Below are 21,900 nucleotides of genomic sequence, written 5' to 3'. Positions count from 1 at the left end.
CTGTGAATGATTCCGGTAAAGATCGTCACTTCCGGCTTTAACCAAATTCAAATAAGCCTACGTGCGCTTCAAAAAGGATGAGATTTATACTTTATATATATATATATATACATAAAATTTATTCATATATGATAAATGTTGAGTCGTTGCTTTGAATGGTTGAAAATTGCAAGATCGCATGGAAGGTCGTTTCTGATCGAAGAACTGGAAGGATCATGGTCATTGATCTGACTTCTCTACTTAACTCGTTCTATTTATTCTATATAAATAATCGAAAAAAAAAAATTCTACTGTTATAACTGTACTGTTTTTTTTTATTTTCAATATTTTTAATCAAATTGTCTTTGAAAAAAAAAAAAAATTTTGTCACCAAAAAAAATATGCTAATAATTAATTTTTATTTGACAATTAAACATTTTGAAAAACAAAATTAAAAAATCTTATCGCCAACAAAGTATTGTTTTTATACTTGAACCAAAAAAAATTTTTATATTTAAATTGAATAAACTGTTTTTGAACCAATAATTTCTGTAGTTGAAACAAATTCTATTTAATTATTACACAAATAATAATTATTTGAAATAATTTTCATTATAAAACGTAAACAAAATTAAAAAAGAGAATAAAATGAAAATTTTACCATACTGTCAATAAAATTTTACTGCCATAATATAGTAGCAAAAAAAAAAAAAAAAAAATTATGTAACTAGAATTATAAACATAGTTGCATTTCAATTGTTAAATAATAATTATTTATTATTAAGTATGACTTTCATTATTTAAATGTAATTTATAAATGTTTGTGACAAACTCAAGGTTTAAAGGCTTCCTCGCATATAAAGTATCTTATTGTCGAGATGAGAAAAAAAAAATTTTTTTTTTCCTTTTTTTAATTTATTAAAAACGCAGAATTCTTTAATTCACGATATAATGATAAAAATATATATTTTTTTTCTATTAATAGCATTTACCTACTTATCTTTGATTTAATGTCGACAATATATTAACACCATTGAAAGTTTAACGGACATTATTTATTCTTTATCTGAATCACCAAACGTTGATTTAAAAATTTTTCATGGCATATATTTTAAATGGACCAATTTTTTTTATTTTCAAATAAATAAAATTTATTTTTTTCAAAACATACAAAAATTTATTTAAAATAAATAAAATTTATTTTTTAAATACGTGAAATTTATTTATTTAAATACGGTTGCTATATGGTAAAAGTAGCTACGGTAACCGTTACTATTACAGCTATTATCATGACAACGGTTACCATAGCAACCGTTGCTATGTAGCAGTAACTATGGCAACCGTTGCTATGTTAGCAGTTACCATGACAACGGTTACCATAGCAACCGTTGCTATGTAGCAGTTACTATGGCAACCGTTGCTATGTTAGCAGTTACCATGACAACAGTTACCATAGCAACCGTTGCTATGTAGCAGTAACTATGGCAACCGTTGCTATGTTAGCAGTTACCATGATAACGGTTACCATAGCAACCGTTGCTATGTAGCAGTTACTATGGCAACCGTTGCTATCGTAGCGGTTACCATGACAACGGTTACCATAGCAACCGTTGCTATGTTAGCAGTTACTATGGCAACAGTTAGTATAGCAACGGTTGCTATCGTAGCAGTTACCATAGCAACCGTTGTTATGATAACAATTGCCTTATCCAATTTTTTTTCTATTCTAAAATTTTATTTAAAAAATAATTTTTTTTTTAATTATTTAAGTAAATTTTAATTATTTAAATATAGAAAAGTGAATTTTAAAGAAAATTAGAATAAAAAAAAAGAAACTGTGACAGTAATTATTATATGATAATTAATACCTTACGGTATGTATGGTTTAATAATTTCTCCGCAAGACTAAATGTGTTATCAATATCTATTCAAAATGAGGTTACATGAGATTTTTTCTCGAAACAAGTCTTGATCAAGTGTTCATTTCTCTTCTTAAATTTCAAACTCATAGATATATATGTGAAGTGACATCTTCATTTCTGAAAAATCATCTTTCTTGATTTAATAAAAATTTTATTCTTAGATAATTATTTATATACATTCTATTATAATGATTTTATTTTCAAATTATCTTTTACACAATAGAGCTATTATTGTAATTATCATTGAGTAGATTTTTTTTTTAAATTATTATTTTTATTTTGTCTTAGAAAAATTTGCAAGTCATTTTTTTTGTTTATATCACATGATTTGTCTATGATAATATTGTTATTGTTCTTAATAAACAAATTGGAGTTTTTTTTCGCAAATAATTACAAAAAAAAAAAAAAAAATAGAATGCAAACAATTACGCAAATAATTTTTGAAAAATGCTAATAATTAGAGAAAAAAATACAAATTACGAAAAATGGAAATAATTATTGAAAATTGTAAATAATTTCGAAATCGCAAATAATTTAGAGAAAATTTAGAATTTAAGGTATTTGATCAAAAGAACTATTCCATAAATGGATTATATAGATTAAAAGAGGTAAATCTTGTATTTGTGTATATTGAAATCCTTGGAATCATTTAGTTTAAAAATTGAATTTCTCGTTTTTTTTTTCCTTTTCGAGTGAATGCAATTTCGTCGGGTTTCTTCAAAGTCATTCGACGAGCGTGACTTAATCGATTTGACCACTTCGGCTACATATATATGTAGAGGAAAAAAAAAATGTGTTGCGTTTGTATTTTAGGCGCTTTCAATACTTGAATTCACAGTTAAAACTTTAATATATAAAAAGGAATAGTGCTTCTTTTATTCTTTTTTTAAATTCATATTACTGTTATGACATTTGCCTTCAGAGATTAATCATCCAACGAAAATTTGCATTCATAAATTAATTCATTAAAATTCCATTTTTGAAATCTTAAAAATTGTTTTTCATTTAAAAATTCACAAAGTTTAGGAAATAAACAAAATAATAAAAATTAAATTATTTAATTGTAGATAATAAAAAAAGGATTATAAAAAAAAATTTTTGATTCAAATTTGTTACTTTATTATATAAAAAATAATTATTTTTTATTTATTAATTGATATTTATTTAAAATACAAAAATTATTTATTCAATTTCAAAATTTATTTGAAAAAATAATTAAATACTGAAAATAAAATAAATAATACAATTTATTGGAAATATAATTTATTTAATTGAAATAAAAATTATTTGGTTCAATTAAATATTTATTTAAATATTAAATATTTAATAAAAATAAATTATTTGAAGAAAATATAAATTTTTGTTCTTCTAAATAATCTTTTATTTATAAAATAGAAAGAATTATATGGGTGCTAGAAAATACTGTTTTCTTTATTGAATCTTCAAGTGAGATTTGTGTATAAATTTTTCCGTAAAAGCACTTTCTACTTCCGGCTTCTATACTATATAGAAATTGACATTGAGATGCTCATCACACGAGAGAGATGGTTTTCTCATTTAAGAGTTTAATACAAAACACGTGCGACAAACTGGACCATATATATATATATATATATGCTATATAGACAAAACCGTTATTTATACTCTCGAAACAACTAAATAGCCTCCTTTTGAACCAAACTTGTCACACTTGTATGCACTCGTTTCATCATTTTTGGAATTCATTCGATGACTTCTCTCTAATCAATTCTGACGGATATCGTTGTTGACACTCGATTGACATGTCCATATAATGAATGCGAAAAAGAGAATATATATATATATATATATTTTAGATTTTCTCGAAATTCTATATATGCGTTTCTTTATTGCTTCTTCGCAATCTGTGTGTACATTACCGTTTCTTTTAATCGAAAGGAAAGAGAAATTTTTCATACAAAACTAAAAAAAAGAAAAAACTCTTTCACAAATCGATCCTTTTTCTCATTTATAATGAAATCAAATTTTGTTTGTAAATAGAAATCAAGAAAGCGTGTAAAATTTCAATTTTTCTCATTTTGTGAAATTTGAAAATTAAAAAGTTTTATTTTATTTTGAGAAAAAATGTTTTTTTTTTATTTATATTAGATAAGTTTTTTTTAATTAATATTATAATTATAATAATAATTATTATTATTATATTATATTATACAAATATACAAGGAAAAAAAGATTTACCTAAAGCAGTGAAAGTTTTCACTAAAATAGCTAAATTTATAATTGTTTCAGTTAAATCTTTCGCCCTACTTTAGTGATTTAATTTTTCGCTGATCCAGATGAAGATTTTTTTCTGTGTATTATTAAATAAATATGTTACCTGAAAAAAAAATTTGAGTAAATTTTTACTACTTAGAAAGTAAAATAACCTTTTGCTCCGGAAATAGAAAAAATGACTTCGAAATAATAAAATTTAAAACCCGGAAATAGTATTTTTTACTATTTCCGGGACAAGAGTTGACAGAAATTTTGAACACTTTAGAATTTACTTTGCGACTATAGTAAAAATTACTTTATTTTTGTTATCCATTTTTCTCCGTTTGTATAAATTATAAATAAATATAATAAATAAATATTAAATAAATAAATAATATAAATTAGTTAAAAATATATATAAATAAATATTATAAATAAATATTATAAATAAATATTGTAAATAAATATTGTAAATAAATATTGTAAATAAATATTATATAAATTACATATAAGTATAAATATAAAAAATTATATCAAATAAATATTATAAATAAATATAAATAAAAATAATGTAAAAAATAAAAAAAAAATTCTTTTTTTTAAATTGAGAAAAAAATTATTATTTTATTATTTCAAAAAAATCAAATTTTCTTTTTTGCAAATATTACATAAATTTTTCATCGTGATTCAATTTTTTTTTTTTTAATTAAAATAAAGTGATGAAATTTTGATATAGACACATATAAAAACAATATTTCTCCATTCAATAATGTGTCATGCATATAGATACACACCATGAATGAAATATTCTCCACGTGCGATGGTATTCGAGTGACATCAAGCCAGCCAAGAATGAACTATTAATAGAATAATACACCACGTGCTTCTTGTTAATTTCATAAAAATAAATATTTATTCCTTTTCTACAAACTGATTATATTGCATTTTTTAAAACAAAAATACTTTTTAATTTCAAAAAAATTCTAAAAAAAAAGAAATTTTGTTTTTAAATAAATTTTTCTTTAATTTTTAAATAAAAAAAAAATGTAAAACTGAAAATTAAAATTAAAAAACAAAAATAATAACTAAAAAATTATAAACTAAAACATAAAAAAAACTAAAAAATTAAAAAATAAAAATAAGAACAAAAGAAAATAATAAACTAAAAAATATTTTTAAAAAATAAAAAATTAAAAAATAAATAAATTAAAAAAAAACTAAAAAATTAAAAAATAAATAAAACAAAAAAAATAAGTAAAATTGCAACTAAAATTTTTTACATTCGTGATTCAATAAAAAATATTTTATGCGAAATTTTTGCAAAAATAATAGTAGTTTCGTTTTTTTTTTTTTTTTTTTGCGTCATTTATATCTTTAAAACCTTTTATCTTAAAGATTGTTTTGTAAACAGGATTTTACATGTGCGAATTCATTGAAATGTTACAGATGCTACCGGAGCCGCGCTCCTCCTGAAGCCACATCTGAGTAAACGAAACGTGAGTATATTTCAATCCATTCCTTTGGTCCAGTTTATTTATCATTTTGTGTTTCGAATTTTTTTTTTTTTCAATTTTTCAGGATATATGTACGCTAATGCAAGATTTAATATATTTAATAATATATTTAATAATATATTTAATAATATATTTAATATTATAATAAAATATAATAATATATAATAAATTTATAAATTTCGTTTTGAATATATAAATAAAATTAATATCCTTCATATGAAATGAAATATTAATTCTATTATATATTCTATTTAACACCAGTTATACGATTACAAACAGGAGTTACTCAATAATTAAAATTAGGATTTTAATGACGGTATAAATTAAATTTATGACAAAAATATTTATTTTTTAAATAAATAGTGATTTTTATATTGAATAATTTTTTTTTTCATAATGTCAACTAAGAATTATTCATTAAATGATTCATCAAAAAGAAAATTATGTTTTTAATCAAAACAAAAAAATATTTTTTTTTTATTTAAATAAATTGTAACAATAAATATTATTATAAATTTGTAATATTGATTAATTTATAAAAATTTCGAATAAAATAAAAATTATCGTCAAAAAAAAAAGTTATTTTATTAGAATAAATATTAATTTTAAAAATTAACACGCAACACATATAATAACTCATTACTATAATTATATTGTCTTATTGAACTTCTTTGATGAAGTAAACAATAATTACGTTTTTATTGTACAACGTAAATTGAATAATAGATAATGGGCAATATATGCTGAGGTTACTTTAAAGAATTGATATCAAAAGAAAAATTTTATTGTTATTTTTATTATAATCATTTGGATTGTTATTACTATTATTAATATTGTTATTATTTTTTATTAAAAATTATTATTATTATTATTATTATTATTATTTTTATTATTATTATTATTATTATTATTATTATTATTATTTTTATTATTATGTATTATTAATATTATTATTATTATAAATTATTATTATTATTATTGTTATTTTTATTATAAGTTTTATTACTATTATTGTTATTACTTTTTTTAATATAAATTTTTATTGTATTTTAGTAAAAGTTTCTTTTAATTCATTAAACTTATAAAAAGGAATATTACCAAAAAAAAAGGAAATACAAACAATAAAATTATTGTCAATAAATTAATTTTCATTTATAAAAAATTATTCGTAATGTTAATAATTTTTTTTTTAAATTGTTTGCTTTGATTATGAACAAATTTCTCGACTTAATATTGTTACTTTGATTAAATGAGTCAACATCACCATCAAGATAATTGTGGATAAATTTTAACGGAGTTACTGATAAGAAAGAATAAGGATTTATTTTTAAATAAAAAAAACTGGTAGAAAATTTATAAGTTATAACTACTTTTATTAAGAAAATATTATTTAATAAATCTTAGCCTTCTTCTTTTTTCTCTTTTTCTTATTATTGTTATTATTTTTATTATTATAATTATTTATTTTATAATATTGCCCGTGTAAATAAATAAATAAATAAATAATTTATAATTATTATTTATTAAAAAAAAAAATAATAATAATTCTCACTACTTAAAATTTCCTCGAAAAAGGTTTTGATTATTATCCATTGTCTTCCTTTTTTATGTATATAATATTATGCGCGACTCATATCGTTTACGCGTATCGTATACATAATGTATATATATATATAAACACACACATATAGATACATAGAATCGTCAATGACGTCAGAGTTTGTCGCCATTTGGTGAATAGTATGCAAAATAGTGCAAATAGCATGCCGAATGTTGCGTTGCTATGTATAGAATCGCGTCGCGCAAAGGAAGTTTGTTCTGATGCTGCCTATACGAAAAGTCTTTGCAAAGTGCGTTAGTGAATCGCGAATTACACATTCAATAAACTTTTGTGTTTATCTTTATAATCATTGATGAAAAGGTGTTTCAAAGTTCACCGATCCTATATATATATATATATATAAAGTCATTTCACCAAATCTAAAAATGTCTTAAAGCAATCAATCTTGCAAAAAAAAAGGAAAAGGAAAAAAATATATTTTTGGAACGTAGAACCACATTTTTATGTTAAACTGTATGTAAACAAATATGTATTTTTTTTTCATCGTTATATTCCAAAATTTCACGTTTTTCAAAATAAAACTTTTTTTTTTATTTCAAATTATTTTTTTTCATATTTTTTATTTGCTGCAAAAATAAATTTTCGATTTTCTATAGAAAAGAAAAAGGTTTCATTTATAATTATTTGGAAAATAATAATAATAATAATAATACTAAATATTGACAATAATAATATTAATGTGCAGGAAAACAATTTTTTAATGAATTCTTATGCAAAAACAAAAAAAAATAATTACCTTCTTCTTTCAAAGTTGAAAAAAATTAATCAAACAAGTTGCATGGAAAAATATGAGATTTTGTATAATTCCTTGATTTATGGTACTAAAAATTATTAATTAAAAAAAACTTGTGTTGAATTAAACAATAATTATTTTTCTCAATTTTCTTTCTGATTTATTAGTGGCCTCGTTTTTTTTCTACAGGAACTACTGACAAAAAAAAAAACACAAAACAATGAACAGTTTTTATTAAACATTTTTATTCAATAACCTCGTATTTAAAAAAAAAAGACTATTTTAATTAAATTATAATTTTTCTAATTTCTAGTCATTCAATTACAAACTCTAAAAAAAAATTTGATTAATAGGTATATTAAATTCTTGTTTGCGTTATTTTTTTTTTTGTTTGCATACGTTACTCGCACTTTCTTCAATTGTGTCATCAGTTTGATAAGAATTTCTTATCAACTATATATTAACAAAATAATTGAAATTCATTTGTTCTCATGCGGTTAGTTTTAAATAATAAAATGTTTACCTGTCCTCTAATATGTTGATTTAAAAAAAATTTTTTTTTTTTAATTTTAAATTATCATTTACTTCTTTTTTTTTTTATCGTTTATCATCTCTTGCAAAGAAAGACAGAGATTCATTAATCGTTAGTGTTCAATCATTGAATGCCATTAACCTCTATAACTACCAATTTTTTTTTTCTCTCTCTACTCTCTACTGACGTTCATATAACTGATGTAAGTAGTAAATATAATGATGCTCTTTGTTATTCTGTTTTTAATGTCTTTCCGACAAATTTACTTTGAAATCAATTAAAATTTTTTTTTTTTTATTCCACAATAAAAACTCTTTTAATGTCTTTTGGGTAAAAAAAAAAAATAATAACTTCCTTTTTTATCGTCGACGATATGATTATTTTTTAAATTTATCATTCAACAATGAATTATCATTAATTTTTTAAAATTATCATTTATTTATTAGTTAATTATAATTTTTAAATTTTTAGGGTTTCATGACCCAGATCCGAAAGTTCCATAGTAACAATTTTCATAGTAACCGTTTCCATAGCAACCGTTTCTATAGTAACCATTTCCAAAGTAACCATTTCCATAGTAACAATTTCCATAGTAACAATTTTCATAGTAACAATTTTCATAGTAACTGTTTCCATAGCAACCGTTTCCATAGTAACAATTTTCATAGTAACCGTTTCCATAGCAACCGTTTCTATAGTAACCATTTCCAAAGTAACCATTTCCATAGTAACAATTTCCATAGTAACCATTTCCAAAGTAACCATTTCCATAGTAACAATTTCCATAGTAACAATTTTCATAGTAACAATTTTCATAGTAACTGTTTCCATAGCAACCGTTTCCATAGTAACAATTTCCATAGTAACAATTTTCATAGCAACAATTTCCATAGTAACTGTTTCCATAGCAACCGTTTCCATAGTAACAATTTTCATAGTAACCGTTTCCATAGCAACCGTTTCTATAGTAACCATTTCCAAAGTAACCATTTCCATAGTAATAATTTCCATAGTAACCATTTCCAAAGTAACCATTTCCATAGTAACAATTTCCATAGTAACAATTTTCATAGTAACAATTTCCATAGTAACTGTTTCCATAGCAACCGTTTCCATAGTAACAATTTTCATAGTAACCGTTTCCATAGCAACCGTTTCTATAGTAACCATTTCCAAAGTAACCATTTCCATAGTAATAATTTCCATAGTAACCATTTCCAAAGTAACCATTTCCATAGTAACAATTTCCATAGTAACAATTTTCATAGTAACAATTTCCATAGTAACTGTTTCCATAGCAACCGTTTCCATAGTAACAATTTTCATAGTAACCGTTTCCATAGTAACAATTTCCATAGTAACCATTTCCATAGTAACAATTTACTAAGTAACAATTTTCATAGTAACAATTTCCATAGTAACTGTTTCCATAGCAACCGTTTCCATAGTAACAATTTTCATAGTAACCGTTTCTATAGTAACCGTTTCCATAGTAACAATTTGTATAGTAACCGTTTCCATAGCAACTGTTTCCATAACCATTTTTTCCCTTAGCAACGATTGCTAAGAATTTTTTTTCTTAGAAACGGTAATATTAATATTGGCCACGAAACCCTCCGATGAAGGCGCCCTTTTTTAAACGCAATAATCGTTTACAAAAGTAATTTCCAAAAAATCTTTTTCAAAAATCTTTTGAAAAATGTCTCTAATGAAATGTTTTTTTTTCAGGTCTATCAGAGTAAAAATGCGGTCCACTGATCTCTTTGGGTTCTTCCTACTTTTCCTCCTGGACTTTTGGAGGCCAACGGAAGCACAATGTAGTATTGAAAATTTCACAATTGCTACCTGTCATTCATTAAAGGACATCAAGAACATAAAATCCGAGGATATTGTTACATTGAAGACAACAGTAGCGGAAAATATTCTAACACCAATTTTACTACAAAATTTAACAAGCCTAAAACATTTAGATCTTTCAAAAGGAAATTTATCAAAAATTTCACCAGGAACATTTCTTCATTTATCACAATTACATTCTTTAAATTTAGCTGAAAATCATATTAAACAATTGAACTCGAGTTCTTTGGAGGGATTAAAAAAATTACGCACTCTTAGTTTAAAAAAGAACAACATTCGTCATCTTCCCGATGCATTGCTCAATTTGAAAAATCTCAAATTTCTCGATATCACGAGAAATCATATCGATTGTAATTGTGCAACTTTAAAAGTACGAGATAAATTAGTGGAAAAAGGAGTTAAACTATCAAAAAGAGCAATTTGCAGTGGACCACTTGGAGTTAAGGGATGGTCCCTATTGAAGCCAAGTTCAGAATTGGTTTGTACATTTGAAGAACAAGATGAAGGTATGCAGAAGGATCAACCCGATGGTTTAGAAGAATTTGGTTCAGGTGATGAGGATGTAATAGATGATGACGATGGTGAATTTGAAGATGTTGAAACACCACCAATAGCACCAGAAATTACTGAAACACCAGCACCAGAAACACCAGTACCATTTACAACCGAAGCTGAAACACCAGCTCCAAAACCAACAGAACCATCAATTACAGAAACAACAATTGAAATTACTCAACCAACACAAGAAACCACAACAAAATCATTGGAAAAACCAAAATTAAAAATTGACGATGGTCTATTTTTTGACAGCGAAGAAAAATCATCAACCGAAACATCAACAAATCCAACGGAGACAACAAATAAAGTAGATTTATTTTTAAACGAAGGCTCTGGAGATGATGACGAAGGTTCCGGTACACTAACACCGCCAATTGATTTCACCAAAAAAAGAGAAGAAGAATCTGTATTTAAGGATTTAAATTTTGACAAAGATCCGACAAATAATTGTAGTTTATTTGATACAATATTTGGTAGTTGTGGTGAAACAACATCAACAAAAGCTCCAAAATTTGCCGATATTGAAAATGAAGAATTTATGCCCGTTGTACCAGATGAAGAATCAGATGTTGATGTAATGCCAACAAAATCTGATAAAATATCAGAAAAATCAAATATTGATAAAACTGTAGTTGTTAAAAATAATGAAATTCCAATAAAAGATGGTGAAACAAAACAAGAATTAGCTGACGCTTCACAAGAGGCAAAAACTGGAAATGCACCAATGGTTGTTTTAATAGTGCTTCTTGGTATATTTATCGCTCTCATTGTTCTTGCCGCCTACAAAGGTGATTTTTGCAAAAAGAAACGTGTACCCGATGACGTTGAACGTGGTACTGAACTCAAGGAAATGAGAAAATCCCTACTCGAAAGTGGTGGTAATGCAGTACAACCAAAAATGATAAATGGAAATGCAGAAAATGTACCATTAATTAAAGTACCTTTACAAACGGACGATAAGGAAAAGGTGGTACTAAATCGAAATGGAAATGGTGTTAAAGAAACATCATCTCCTATTGATGAATCATCAGTAACCGATCAATTGGATCCAGTGAAACCACCAAGAAAATCAATATCCCAAGACGAAGTACAACCATCAACAAATGGAAAATCACATCAAAATCCCGAAAAATTTAAAATCCCACCACTTAATTTATCACAAAATGAAATAAAAGCACCACCAAATACACCAATGACGGATATTGGTAGTCCACCTCTAAGTCCCGATGCACAACGAGTGAAAATTATTCTACAAGAAAATCCCGATAGTGTGCCAAAAACGCCAATTCTCATCACACGAACGAAAATGGGTGAAAACCTAGTCAAAACACCTTGAAATCAATTTATTTCGCCACTCACCAGTGATTCTTTTTTTTAAATTAGAAAAAACAATATAGAAACAAAAAATATTTTATATATTCTCATAATGAGAATGTAAAAAAAAAATTAGGTTTCTTTTTTCTGTTTAAGTGGTCTATAAAGTGCTAATAGTTTTTAGTCAGAAATATATAACAAAACGGACGTATCGTAATAGATGCTTAATTCCTAAATGGGACTAGTACTATAGGTGAATCTATTAGAGGTCCATTTTACAAATTGTCTCCGTGTCGTATAAAACAATTCCTTTTAATAGAAACCAATTTTTTTGTTATAATACAATTTTTTCATAATATTACAAGAAAAAAAAAGAATCGCTTGAATTATTTTTCTAGTTTTCAAAAGAAAATAAAAATTCTTTGATAAGAAATAATTGTCATTACAGTCATATATGTTTAATCAAGATTATTATGTTCCGAAGAAAAGACTTTTGTTGAGGCTAGTCACTCTTCAAACAATTAATAAGAAAATTTAAAAAAAAAAAATAGTTACTTCATAACAGAAAAATAGTTTTCAATACTGGTGCCCCAAAAAAAAAATATTTTTTTTACTCCTCGTTAGTAATTTTTGTATTTTTCCAACAAAATCGAATTTTTTTTTATTAATACATTTCGATAAATATTTGTTTATATATTTTTTCGTTATTTTAATGGGGGATTGGTTTTTAAACATTTAATATAAATGAACTCAGGTTCAAGAGAAATAGAATTTTTCTCATGCATGTATTTTGCACACTTTTTATTAATGACAATAAATTAAGTAACGATGAGTGCTGCATGAATGAATACCTTTTGTATTAGTCATCTCGTGATAAACGAACAACGGATTCTTAGCATTTTTTTTTTTTTATTTTTTTTTTTTTTGTCATTTATGAAAATTTCTACTTACCAGGTGTTAATTCTAAGTAGCTTTAAAATATAAGCCTTATAATACACCATGAGGGAAACTTTTGACTGCATTTTTTCAAAAAAACTCGTTTTTACAGTTACGTTACGTGAAAAATATTTTACTTCTTTAATTAGCAGAAACAAAAAAAAAAATCTCACCTTTTTATAGTAATAAAATTCTATCAATTTGTGAAATATTTAAATATATTTTCACATAATAAAAAATTTTAATCTTTCGACAGTTTCTCTTATTGTATGAAAATAATAAGCTGTGACCATTTTCTACATTTTAAGAATAATTTTACGTAGAAATATGAGAGTTCAGAACGTTTTAACATTATAGTAGATATATATATATATATAAATATATTAAATATATGAGGGCAGTGAACCGTTATTTACTTTTTAAGTGATTAAAAATGTGTCATTTTAAGTCACGTTTTTTTTTTTTTTTTATTTGTGAACGACAAGTATTTATTACATCTTTGTAAGCCAAATGAACTAAACACTACGATTTAAACGAGTAAGTGGGATTTCCGTCTTGACAATTTTTTTTTCCTCCTTTTTTTTTTTGTAAGGTTCACATCTATTAGATTTTCATATTATGTACATCACAAGAAAAAAAAAAACCTGTATGTTACATCATCAATCTCACCTCGTTAGATTCTAACTAGAAGATAAAAAAAAAAAAATTAAGATTAGATTTTAACATGATATAAAGACTTTATATTATTATATTTACATTTGCAGTCTTTTAATAATACATCCCATATAATATATAATTATATATCTTGTTATGAATATTTGTGTCAATATATGTATATAATTATTATATACAAAACTGAAATTAATTTTAATCCGTCAAAAATTATTTAATATTACTATTATTATTTGTTTTTTTTTTTTTGAGAAAATTATCGATAATTTAATCAATTAAATCATATATGTATTACAAATAAATTTATTATTAAGATTTTCACTGTTAGAGAAAAAATGTAAATTTAACAAAAAAAAAAAAAAAAAAAAAAACTTATAATTTATATTCTATTGTAGTCGATTATTGAAAATATTGTATATACGTATATTATTCGAAAAAAAAATAAAATTATATTTCTAATTTTTTAAGTTGTAATTTAGGAAGTTTTTTTTAAAATAATATAATTGTGATATTTTTTTTGTTTAGTGTAATTCGTCTACCTTAGTAACGGTTACAATGGCAGCAATTTCCATAGCAACGGTTGCCATGGCAACAGTTTCCATAGCAACCGTTACCATGACAACAATTTCCATAGCAACGGTTGCCATGGCAACGGTTACCATGGCAACAGTTTCCATAGCAACAGTTCCCTTATCCACTGTTACCATAGTACTGGTTACCATAGTAACGGTTACCATGGCAACAATTTCCATAGCAACGGTTGCCATGGCAACAGTTTCCATAGCCATAGTAACGGTTGCTATGGAAACAGTATTCATAGCAACCGTTACCATGGCAACAATTTCCATAGCAACGGTTGCCATAGCAACAGTTTCCATAGCAACGGTTACCATGGCAACAGTTTCCATAGCAACGGTTCCCTTATCCACTGTTACCACGGTACCGGTTACCATAGTAACGGTTACCATGGCAACAATTTCCATAGCAACGGTTGCCATGGCAACAGTTTCCATAGCAACCGTTACCATGGAAACAGTTTCCATAGCAACCGTTACCTTGGAAACAGTTTTCATAGTAACGGTTGCTATGGAAACAGTATTCATAGCAACGGTTTCCATGACAACCGTTTCCATAGCAACGGTTACTATGGAAATTGTGTCCATGGTAACCGTTGATATGGATACTGTTACCATAGCAACCGTTACTATGGATACAGTTACTATTGCAACCGTTGCTATGGAAATCGTTGCTATGGAAACCGATACTATGGTAACAGTTGGTGAGAAAACCATAGCAACCGTTGCTATGGAAACTGTTACCATGGCAACAGTTGCTATGGAAATCATTGCTTTGGAATCCAATACCATGGTAACAATTGTTAAGGAAAACATAGCAACCATTGTTATGGTAAATGTTTTCAATGATTTTGCTTAATTAAATCAAAAAAAAAATTGAAACTTTAGATTAATTAAATCCAAGGTAATAAAAAAAGAACTATTAATTTTACTTTACAGTAAATTGAATTTTATTAACGTAACAAAAAATGATATAAATTCTAAACACACATTTATATAATTACAATGCTCCTATATATATATTAATAACTGATCTAAGAGTAAAAAAATTTTCTCACACATTGAAAATATTTCCCAATGAAATATATTCATGGACTCGCATTATTATTATCAGTCGTTGAAGATGGCCTAAAACCACTTCGAGGTTCGCGAGATAAATTTGGAAGATTAATTGTACTTTTAATGATGCAACTTCTTCGGCTTCGTTGATGAGTATTTTGAAAATCTGAATCTTCATCATCTGTTGATGTACCTGCTTTTGATAAAACAATTCTCTTCTTCTTTTTACTCATTGGCGTTGGTGGTCGTGTTTGTATTTTTGTCGAATCACTTTCCCTTTGATCGGAATCTGTTTTTATTTTTAATGATATTTCCAAATTATTACTTGATTGATGTTGTATTGATGGTATACTTGTTATTGTTGTTCGCGATGCATTACGACGTATTCTTTCCACGCGACGTTCTTCTCTTCTTGCTAAATTATCTTCGCTCACTGTTCGTTTTCTTGTGATACGTTTTGTACGACGTTTTTTCACTCTTAAATTATCAACTGATCCTAAAATTCGCGTTGTATTTTCCGTTATTGCAACATCAAGCCTGTCCAATGATTGTGCAATACGTGGCATTTGAACAGCTTCCTCATAGCTTGGTGGACCAATTAATTCCATTGGATGAATTCTTGGCTCTGATGATTGACCCCTTAATTCTTCCTCGAGTCGTTCGTTTCTGAAAAAAATATTTCTATTTTTATAAAATTAAAATGGGGGTTTTTTTTTTTTTAAAAAAAGTACCTTCTTTGAAGTAATCTTAATCTTTCTCTAGCTTCGGCTCTTTCTAATTGTTGACGTTGATTACGGGCAATTCTTTTTGTTTTCATTGCATGTTTTATTGACATTATTGTACCACCGGCAATAATTAGAGTTAATATACTAATTGCCACTAAACCCCAAGTTTTATTTTTTGGAGTATAAGGTGGATCGAACCATTGATCGTAACAACCAGTTTCCCAAGTGTATCCAGAGACATTTGTTGGACTTTGACAAATTAGATATTCCATTTCTGTTTTCACTGGCAATTGAATTAGAAAATTATAAATTGGATGCAATTGTGAACAATCACATCGCCATGGATTATCCTCGAGTTGAATTATTTTCAATTCGGGATTATTGGCAAAAATTAGAGGATTAGGACCCTCTGTCAGTCGATTGCCTAAAAAATTCAAAAATATCAATTTTAAAAATCCAAAGAAAAAGTTAAATTAAAGTTAAGAAAAATGTTATTTGAACAAAATTCTTACCAGATAGATCAATTTTCACAATATCTGGCAATCCTTTAAATATTTGTGCAGTAAGTTCTACTAAACGATTACGTTTTAATTCCAATATTCTCAAACTCATTGATTCTAAATGAAAAATAGTTTCAATAATATTATCACTTAAATTTAATGTTCTTATTTTTGGCATATTTATCAATGAATTGGTGACAATTTTTGAAATAAGATTTGAAGAAAAATCAATTGTTAACGCTGATGTTGTTAAATTTCCAATATCTCTAATATTATTCGATGATAAATTTAATATATTTAATACAATACTATCACGAAATAATGACCAATGAATTTGTTCCAATTGATTGCCAGATAAATCGAGTACACGTAAATTCATTAAACCAATAAATGAACTTTTATTTAAATAAACAATACGATTATAATCGAGATAAAGATGTGTGAGTGCACGATTTTTAGCAAATATTCGATCGGGAAGCAAATGAATTCCATTGTGAGAAAGTTTCACTTGAGTGAGAAATGGAAGTTGATGAATTCCAGGTCTATCCAAATTGCAATTACTCACATCTAATCGTTTTAAATTTTTATGACGTAGTGCCTCTTTTCTAAAAAAAAAAAAAAAGAATTATATTTTAAATTACAAATATTAGAAAATACATTTTTAAATTTTAATAATAACAAATTATAGGGTTTCATGGACAATATTAATATTAATAATCCTTAGGCAACCATTGCTAAGGAAAAAATATCAAATAACAACGGTTGCTAAGGAACAAAACGGTCATAGCAACGGTTGCTATGTAAACTATAGACATGGAAATTGTTACCATGGAAATTGTTACCATGGAAATTGTTACCATGGAAACTGTTACCATGGCAATCGTTGCTATAGATATTGTTACCAAAGCAACTGCTACTATGGAAACTGTTACCATGGTAACCGTTGCTATGGAAATTGTTGCTATGGAAATTGTCACCATAGCAACCGCTACTATGGAAACTGTTACCAAAGTAACCGTTGCTATGGAAACTGTTACCATAGCAAACGCTACCATGGTAACCGTGGCTATGCAAACTTTCCATGGCAACCGTTGCTATGTAAACTGTTGCCATGGAAACTGTTACCATGGTAACCATTGCTATGGATATTGTTACCATAGCGACTGCTACTATGGAAACTGTTACCATGGTAACCGTTTAATGGAAACCGTTGCTATGGAAACTGTTAACATGGCAACCGTTGCTATGGATACTGATACCATAGCAACCGCTACTATGGAATCTGTTACCATGGTAACCGTTGCTATGGAAATTGTCACCATAGCAACCGCTACTATGGAAACTGTTACCATGGCAACCATTGCTATGGATATTGTTACCATAGCAACTGCTACTATGGAAACTGTTACCATGGTAACCGTTGCTATGGATACTGTTACCATGGCAACCGTTGCTATAGATACTGATACCATAGCAACCGCTACTATGGAAACCGTTGCTATGGAAACTGTTGCTATGGAAACTGTTGACATGGAAACCGTTGCTATGGATACTGTTACCATGGCAACCGTTGCTATGGATACTGTTAGCATGGCAACCGTTGCTATAGATACTGATACCATAGCAACCGCTACTATGGAAACCGTTGCTATGGAAACTGTTGCTATGGAAACTGTTAACATGGCAACCGTTGCTATGGATACTGATACCATAGCAACCGCTACTATGGAAACCGTTGCTATGGAAACTGTTGTTATGGAAACGGTTGCTATGATTATTTACCTGGTACTGAATGTTAAATGCTTGTTGTCTTTTAAAATTAATTCCACAAGATTTGGAAGACCTTTGAAAGTGTCTGATTGTAAAAAATTTAAATCACAATACGAAAGATTTAACCATGCAAGATTTTCACTTATTGGATTATCAATATTTGTCAATGGATTTTCAGCTAAACTCAACATTCTTAAATTTTTAAGTCCATTCAAATAATTGTTTCCAAATTCTTTGAATTCTGAAAAAGAGAAAAATATTTTGAACGTGTAAAAAAAAAAAAAAAAATTTTGTAAACAAATTTAAAAATTGAAATTTTATTTTATAAAATTTTTTTTTTTTTGTATATTAATTAATTTACCACAATGACTGGCGTCAAGAACTTGAAGATTTGGAATCTCCAATCCACTTAAATTTGATATTGGATTATTAGAAAAATATAAAACTTTCAATAAATTTAATTGACTCAATGAAGCAATTGCATTGGTTGTTAAAATATTATTTCCATTTAAACGTAATTTTTGAAGTTTTTGAAGTCCATTTAAATTATCAGGCAATGAAGTCAGTCTATTTTTTTCTAAATTTAATTCATCCAATTCTTTTAAGCGATTTATATCATTTGAAATTTCAGATATATTATTTCGTGAAACATCCAAATCTTCTACCTGTTGAAAAGGAGAACGATATTTTAATAATTTATAAATTAATTAATAATAATATTAATAATTAATAATAATTGGGGAAATTTATTAATAATAATATTAATAATTAATTAATAATAGATAATTATGGTAATTCATTAATAATAATTATTATTATTAATTAATTAATAAATAATCAGATTAATTCTATATTCGGTACTTACGTCATATATTTATTGAAAGCAAAAAAATCAATTTTTTATTCTTACTCACCAAATCACTCAAATTTTTAGGAAATTCTAATAATTGTTGACCGGAACAAATTATAATACGTGGATTTTGATCCAAATGACACGAGCATTTTTGTGGACACAATTTTTCGGCATCAATCATTAAAAATAATAATATCAAACACAATAAAAAAAAATATATTTTTCTAATTTTAAAAATTGTTCTTGAATACACAATTTTTTGTAATAATTCCATTTTAAAAAAATTATTGTATCACCCATAAAACTTTTTTCATGAAAAATCACTTCCAACATATTAATACTTTGATAAAGATAACAATCATCTTTAGAGTTCATTTGGTATTAAAAATTTGTGTTATTTCAATTTTTTATCCGCACAATTATTGAATATTTGTCATTTTTCATCAAAAAAAAAAATATAAGAAAAATTTTATTCTCAATTTCCCACTAAAAATTCAATTCAATGGGAGCGGTTACTCTCTAGAGAGTAGAAACTTACTGACTTATCTTTGATAACAAACGCGGGCACGTTGTTTAACAAGATAACTAGTTATCTGATGATGAATATATATATATTCTCTTTCGTATATTATAACGGTAGATTTGTGACGTTTTTTATTTTTTGTTATTTTAAGTCGGCGGGAAATCGAATTCTTTTCCAAAAAAAAAAAAATTTTAGTATCCAAAATTTTGTCATAGACAAATTTGAAAAAAATTATTTTTGTATTTTTTTTTGTATTTTTTTTGTATTTTTTTTTAATTTATTTTTTTTTAATTTTATGAAAACTTACAAATTTCAGAGATTTTTGAAATTTTTATCTAATTACCAAATTTGTCTTTTGTAAATTGCAAAAATTTTCTATAAAAAAAAAATTAATTACATATAAAATTTTGCAAAATAAAGTAAAATTTCAAATGAAATTATCTGCTTTAACACAGCTATTGACCCAATGTATATATATATATATATATAACGTAACTCAGCGAACCAAGATTTTCCGCTGTTCAATATTGAAATTTATTTATATCAACAAAATTAATGAAAATTGTGTAATTTATTTTTAATAAATTAAAGTGAAAATTTTCTTTAAAAATGTCAATACTTAAAAAATGTAATTTTTTTATATTTTTATTATTATTATTATTATCATTATTATTATTACACGGGAAAAAATCTTTAGCTGAAACAGCGATATGTTTATCTAAAGTAATGAAAACTTTCTCTCTTTTAGCGAAACATATCGCTGTTCCAGGTGAAAATTTTTGTCCGTGTATTATTATTATTATTATTATTATTATTATTATTATTATTATTATTATTATTATGTTTAATATTATCATTAATCCATAGAAAATTGAATTTATTGATGGAAATTTTATTATATTATTTATTTAATTTTTTTTTGGGAAAAGATAATTATAAAAAAATTTGCTTCTACATAATTGTGGGGATAAGAATTTGTTTTTGAAAGAATTTCTTTCTCCTTCTCGACTCTGAGGATTTTTAGTTGTCAACCACACAAATGGAAATTTGAATGGTCAGGACAGTGGAAAATATAAGACATTAGATAAATACCTCAAGTATCCGTAAAGCCGATATTGAGCGCGGCCATCTCTCGGTCGTCTAAGCCCCTCTTGGCTGACCCATGCGGATATTTTCCCCCTTCCGCTTGAACTACTGATATAATACTTACTTCCTTATCGAACAAACCCGCGATCCTCCTTACAAAGTCCTATTTGCTCAATTTTAAACTCTAAAAAGAGTTCGGATTCTGCATTTTTTTTTTCTATAATCGCTTCATATTTTTTTTCTTCTTGTATATAGAAAAATTGAAAACAAATTTATATAGTACGAGCAAATTTCAATCATAAGTGAAAAAACAATTAAAGATTTTGTTTCTTAATAAAAATTAATAAAAGTAGAATTTAAGACAGAACTTTTATTATTGTAGTTTTACTGTTAGTAGGAAAAGTTTATATTTTACTTAGGCAAAATTGTTGTAATTTCTGTATAAGTAGTAAAAGTGTATTTTAGTCAAACAGAAGAGAATTGAAAACTTTTTTTCAAGTTTAATTAACAGTAGAAATATACGTTTTAGTCAAACAAAAACTGTTTGTTTTTTAAGTAGTAAAAGTAAGTATTAGTCAGGCAGTACAATTAATCATTGATAATTTCTATATGAGTAGTTAAAGTATGTTTTAGTCAGACATAACTAACCAAATAATTGTAATTTCACTGTAAGTAGTAAAAGTAAATTTTAGTCAGTCGTAAATTTTTTTTTCTTCTATAATTTAGTAAAAATAGTAAAAGGGAATTTTGTTCAAACTAATTTTTACTGTTTATTAGTAGAAAAATACGTTTTAGTCAGACGTAAATTGTTTATTTTACTTTAATTTTTGTTTAAGTAGTAAAAGTAACTACTAGTGAGGCCAAAAATTATAATTTCTATATAAGTAGTAAAAGTATGTTTTAGTCGGACATAACTAGAATAATTGTAATTGTACTGTA

At 25.8% G+C, this 21,900-nt stretch overlaps 2 protein-coding genes across 5 annotated transcripts in view; one reads left to right on the top strand and one right to left on the bottom strand.

The window, feature by feature from the left end:
* Positions 1–13,955, top strand: part of LOC127287678 (protein windpipe) — a 32,988-nt gene extending 19,033 nt beyond the window's left edge. For 2 of the 3 annotated variants that reach the window (XM_051314735.1, XM_051314737.1), the window contains exons 3-4: positions 5,580–5,629; positions 10,262–13,955. In XM_051314735.1, the coding sequence (XP_051170692.1) occupies positions 10,278–12,284 (2,007 nt within the window). In that variant the 5' untranslated portion in view covers positions 5,580–5,629; positions 10,262–10,277 and the 3' untranslated portion in view covers positions 12,285–13,955. Of the gene's footprint in view, positions 1–5,579; positions 5,630–7,436; positions 7,722–10,261 lie in introns of those variants that run through there. The other variant, XM_051314738.1, reaches the window with a different exon arrangement.
* Positions 13,956–15,377: 1,422 nt separating this feature from the next.
* On the bottom strand, positions 15,378–20,026 carry LOC127287705 (leucine-rich repeat-containing protein 15). 2 transcript variants are annotated; one of them, XM_051314780.1, is made up of 6 exons: positions 19,414–20,026; positions 18,861–19,164; positions 18,512–18,740; positions 16,742–17,334; positions 16,236–16,653; positions 15,378–16,185 (listed from the first exon to the last, which is right to left on the bottom strand). In XM_051314780.1, exons 1-6 carry the CDS (start codon positions 19,624–19,626, stop codon positions 15,534–15,536), a joined length of 2,409 nt encoding a protein of 802 aa, XP_051170737.1. In that variant the 5' UTR covers positions 19,627–20,026; the 3' UTR covers positions 15,378–15,533. The 2 variants fall into 2 exon arrangements, with proteins under 2 accessions (XP_051170737.1, XP_051170739.1); XM_051314782.1 differs by having other exon boundaries at positions 15,378–16,170.
* Between the last annotated feature and the right edge of the window lie 1,874 nt (positions 20,027–21,900).

The sequence above is a fragment of the Leptopilina boulardi genome, unplaced genomic scaffold (assembly GCF_019393585.1).
Source record: "Leptopilina boulardi isolate dan_hultmark-lab unplaced genomic scaffold, ZJU_Lbou_2.1 LbouV2_372, whole genome shotgun sequence".
In the NCBI taxonomy this organism is placed as follows: Eukaryota; Metazoa; Arthropoda; class Insecta; order Hymenoptera; family Figitidae; genus Leptopilina; species Leptopilina boulardi.
Note: the sequence above shows the minus strand (reverse complement) of the source record. Positions and strands in the feature narration are given on the sequence as shown.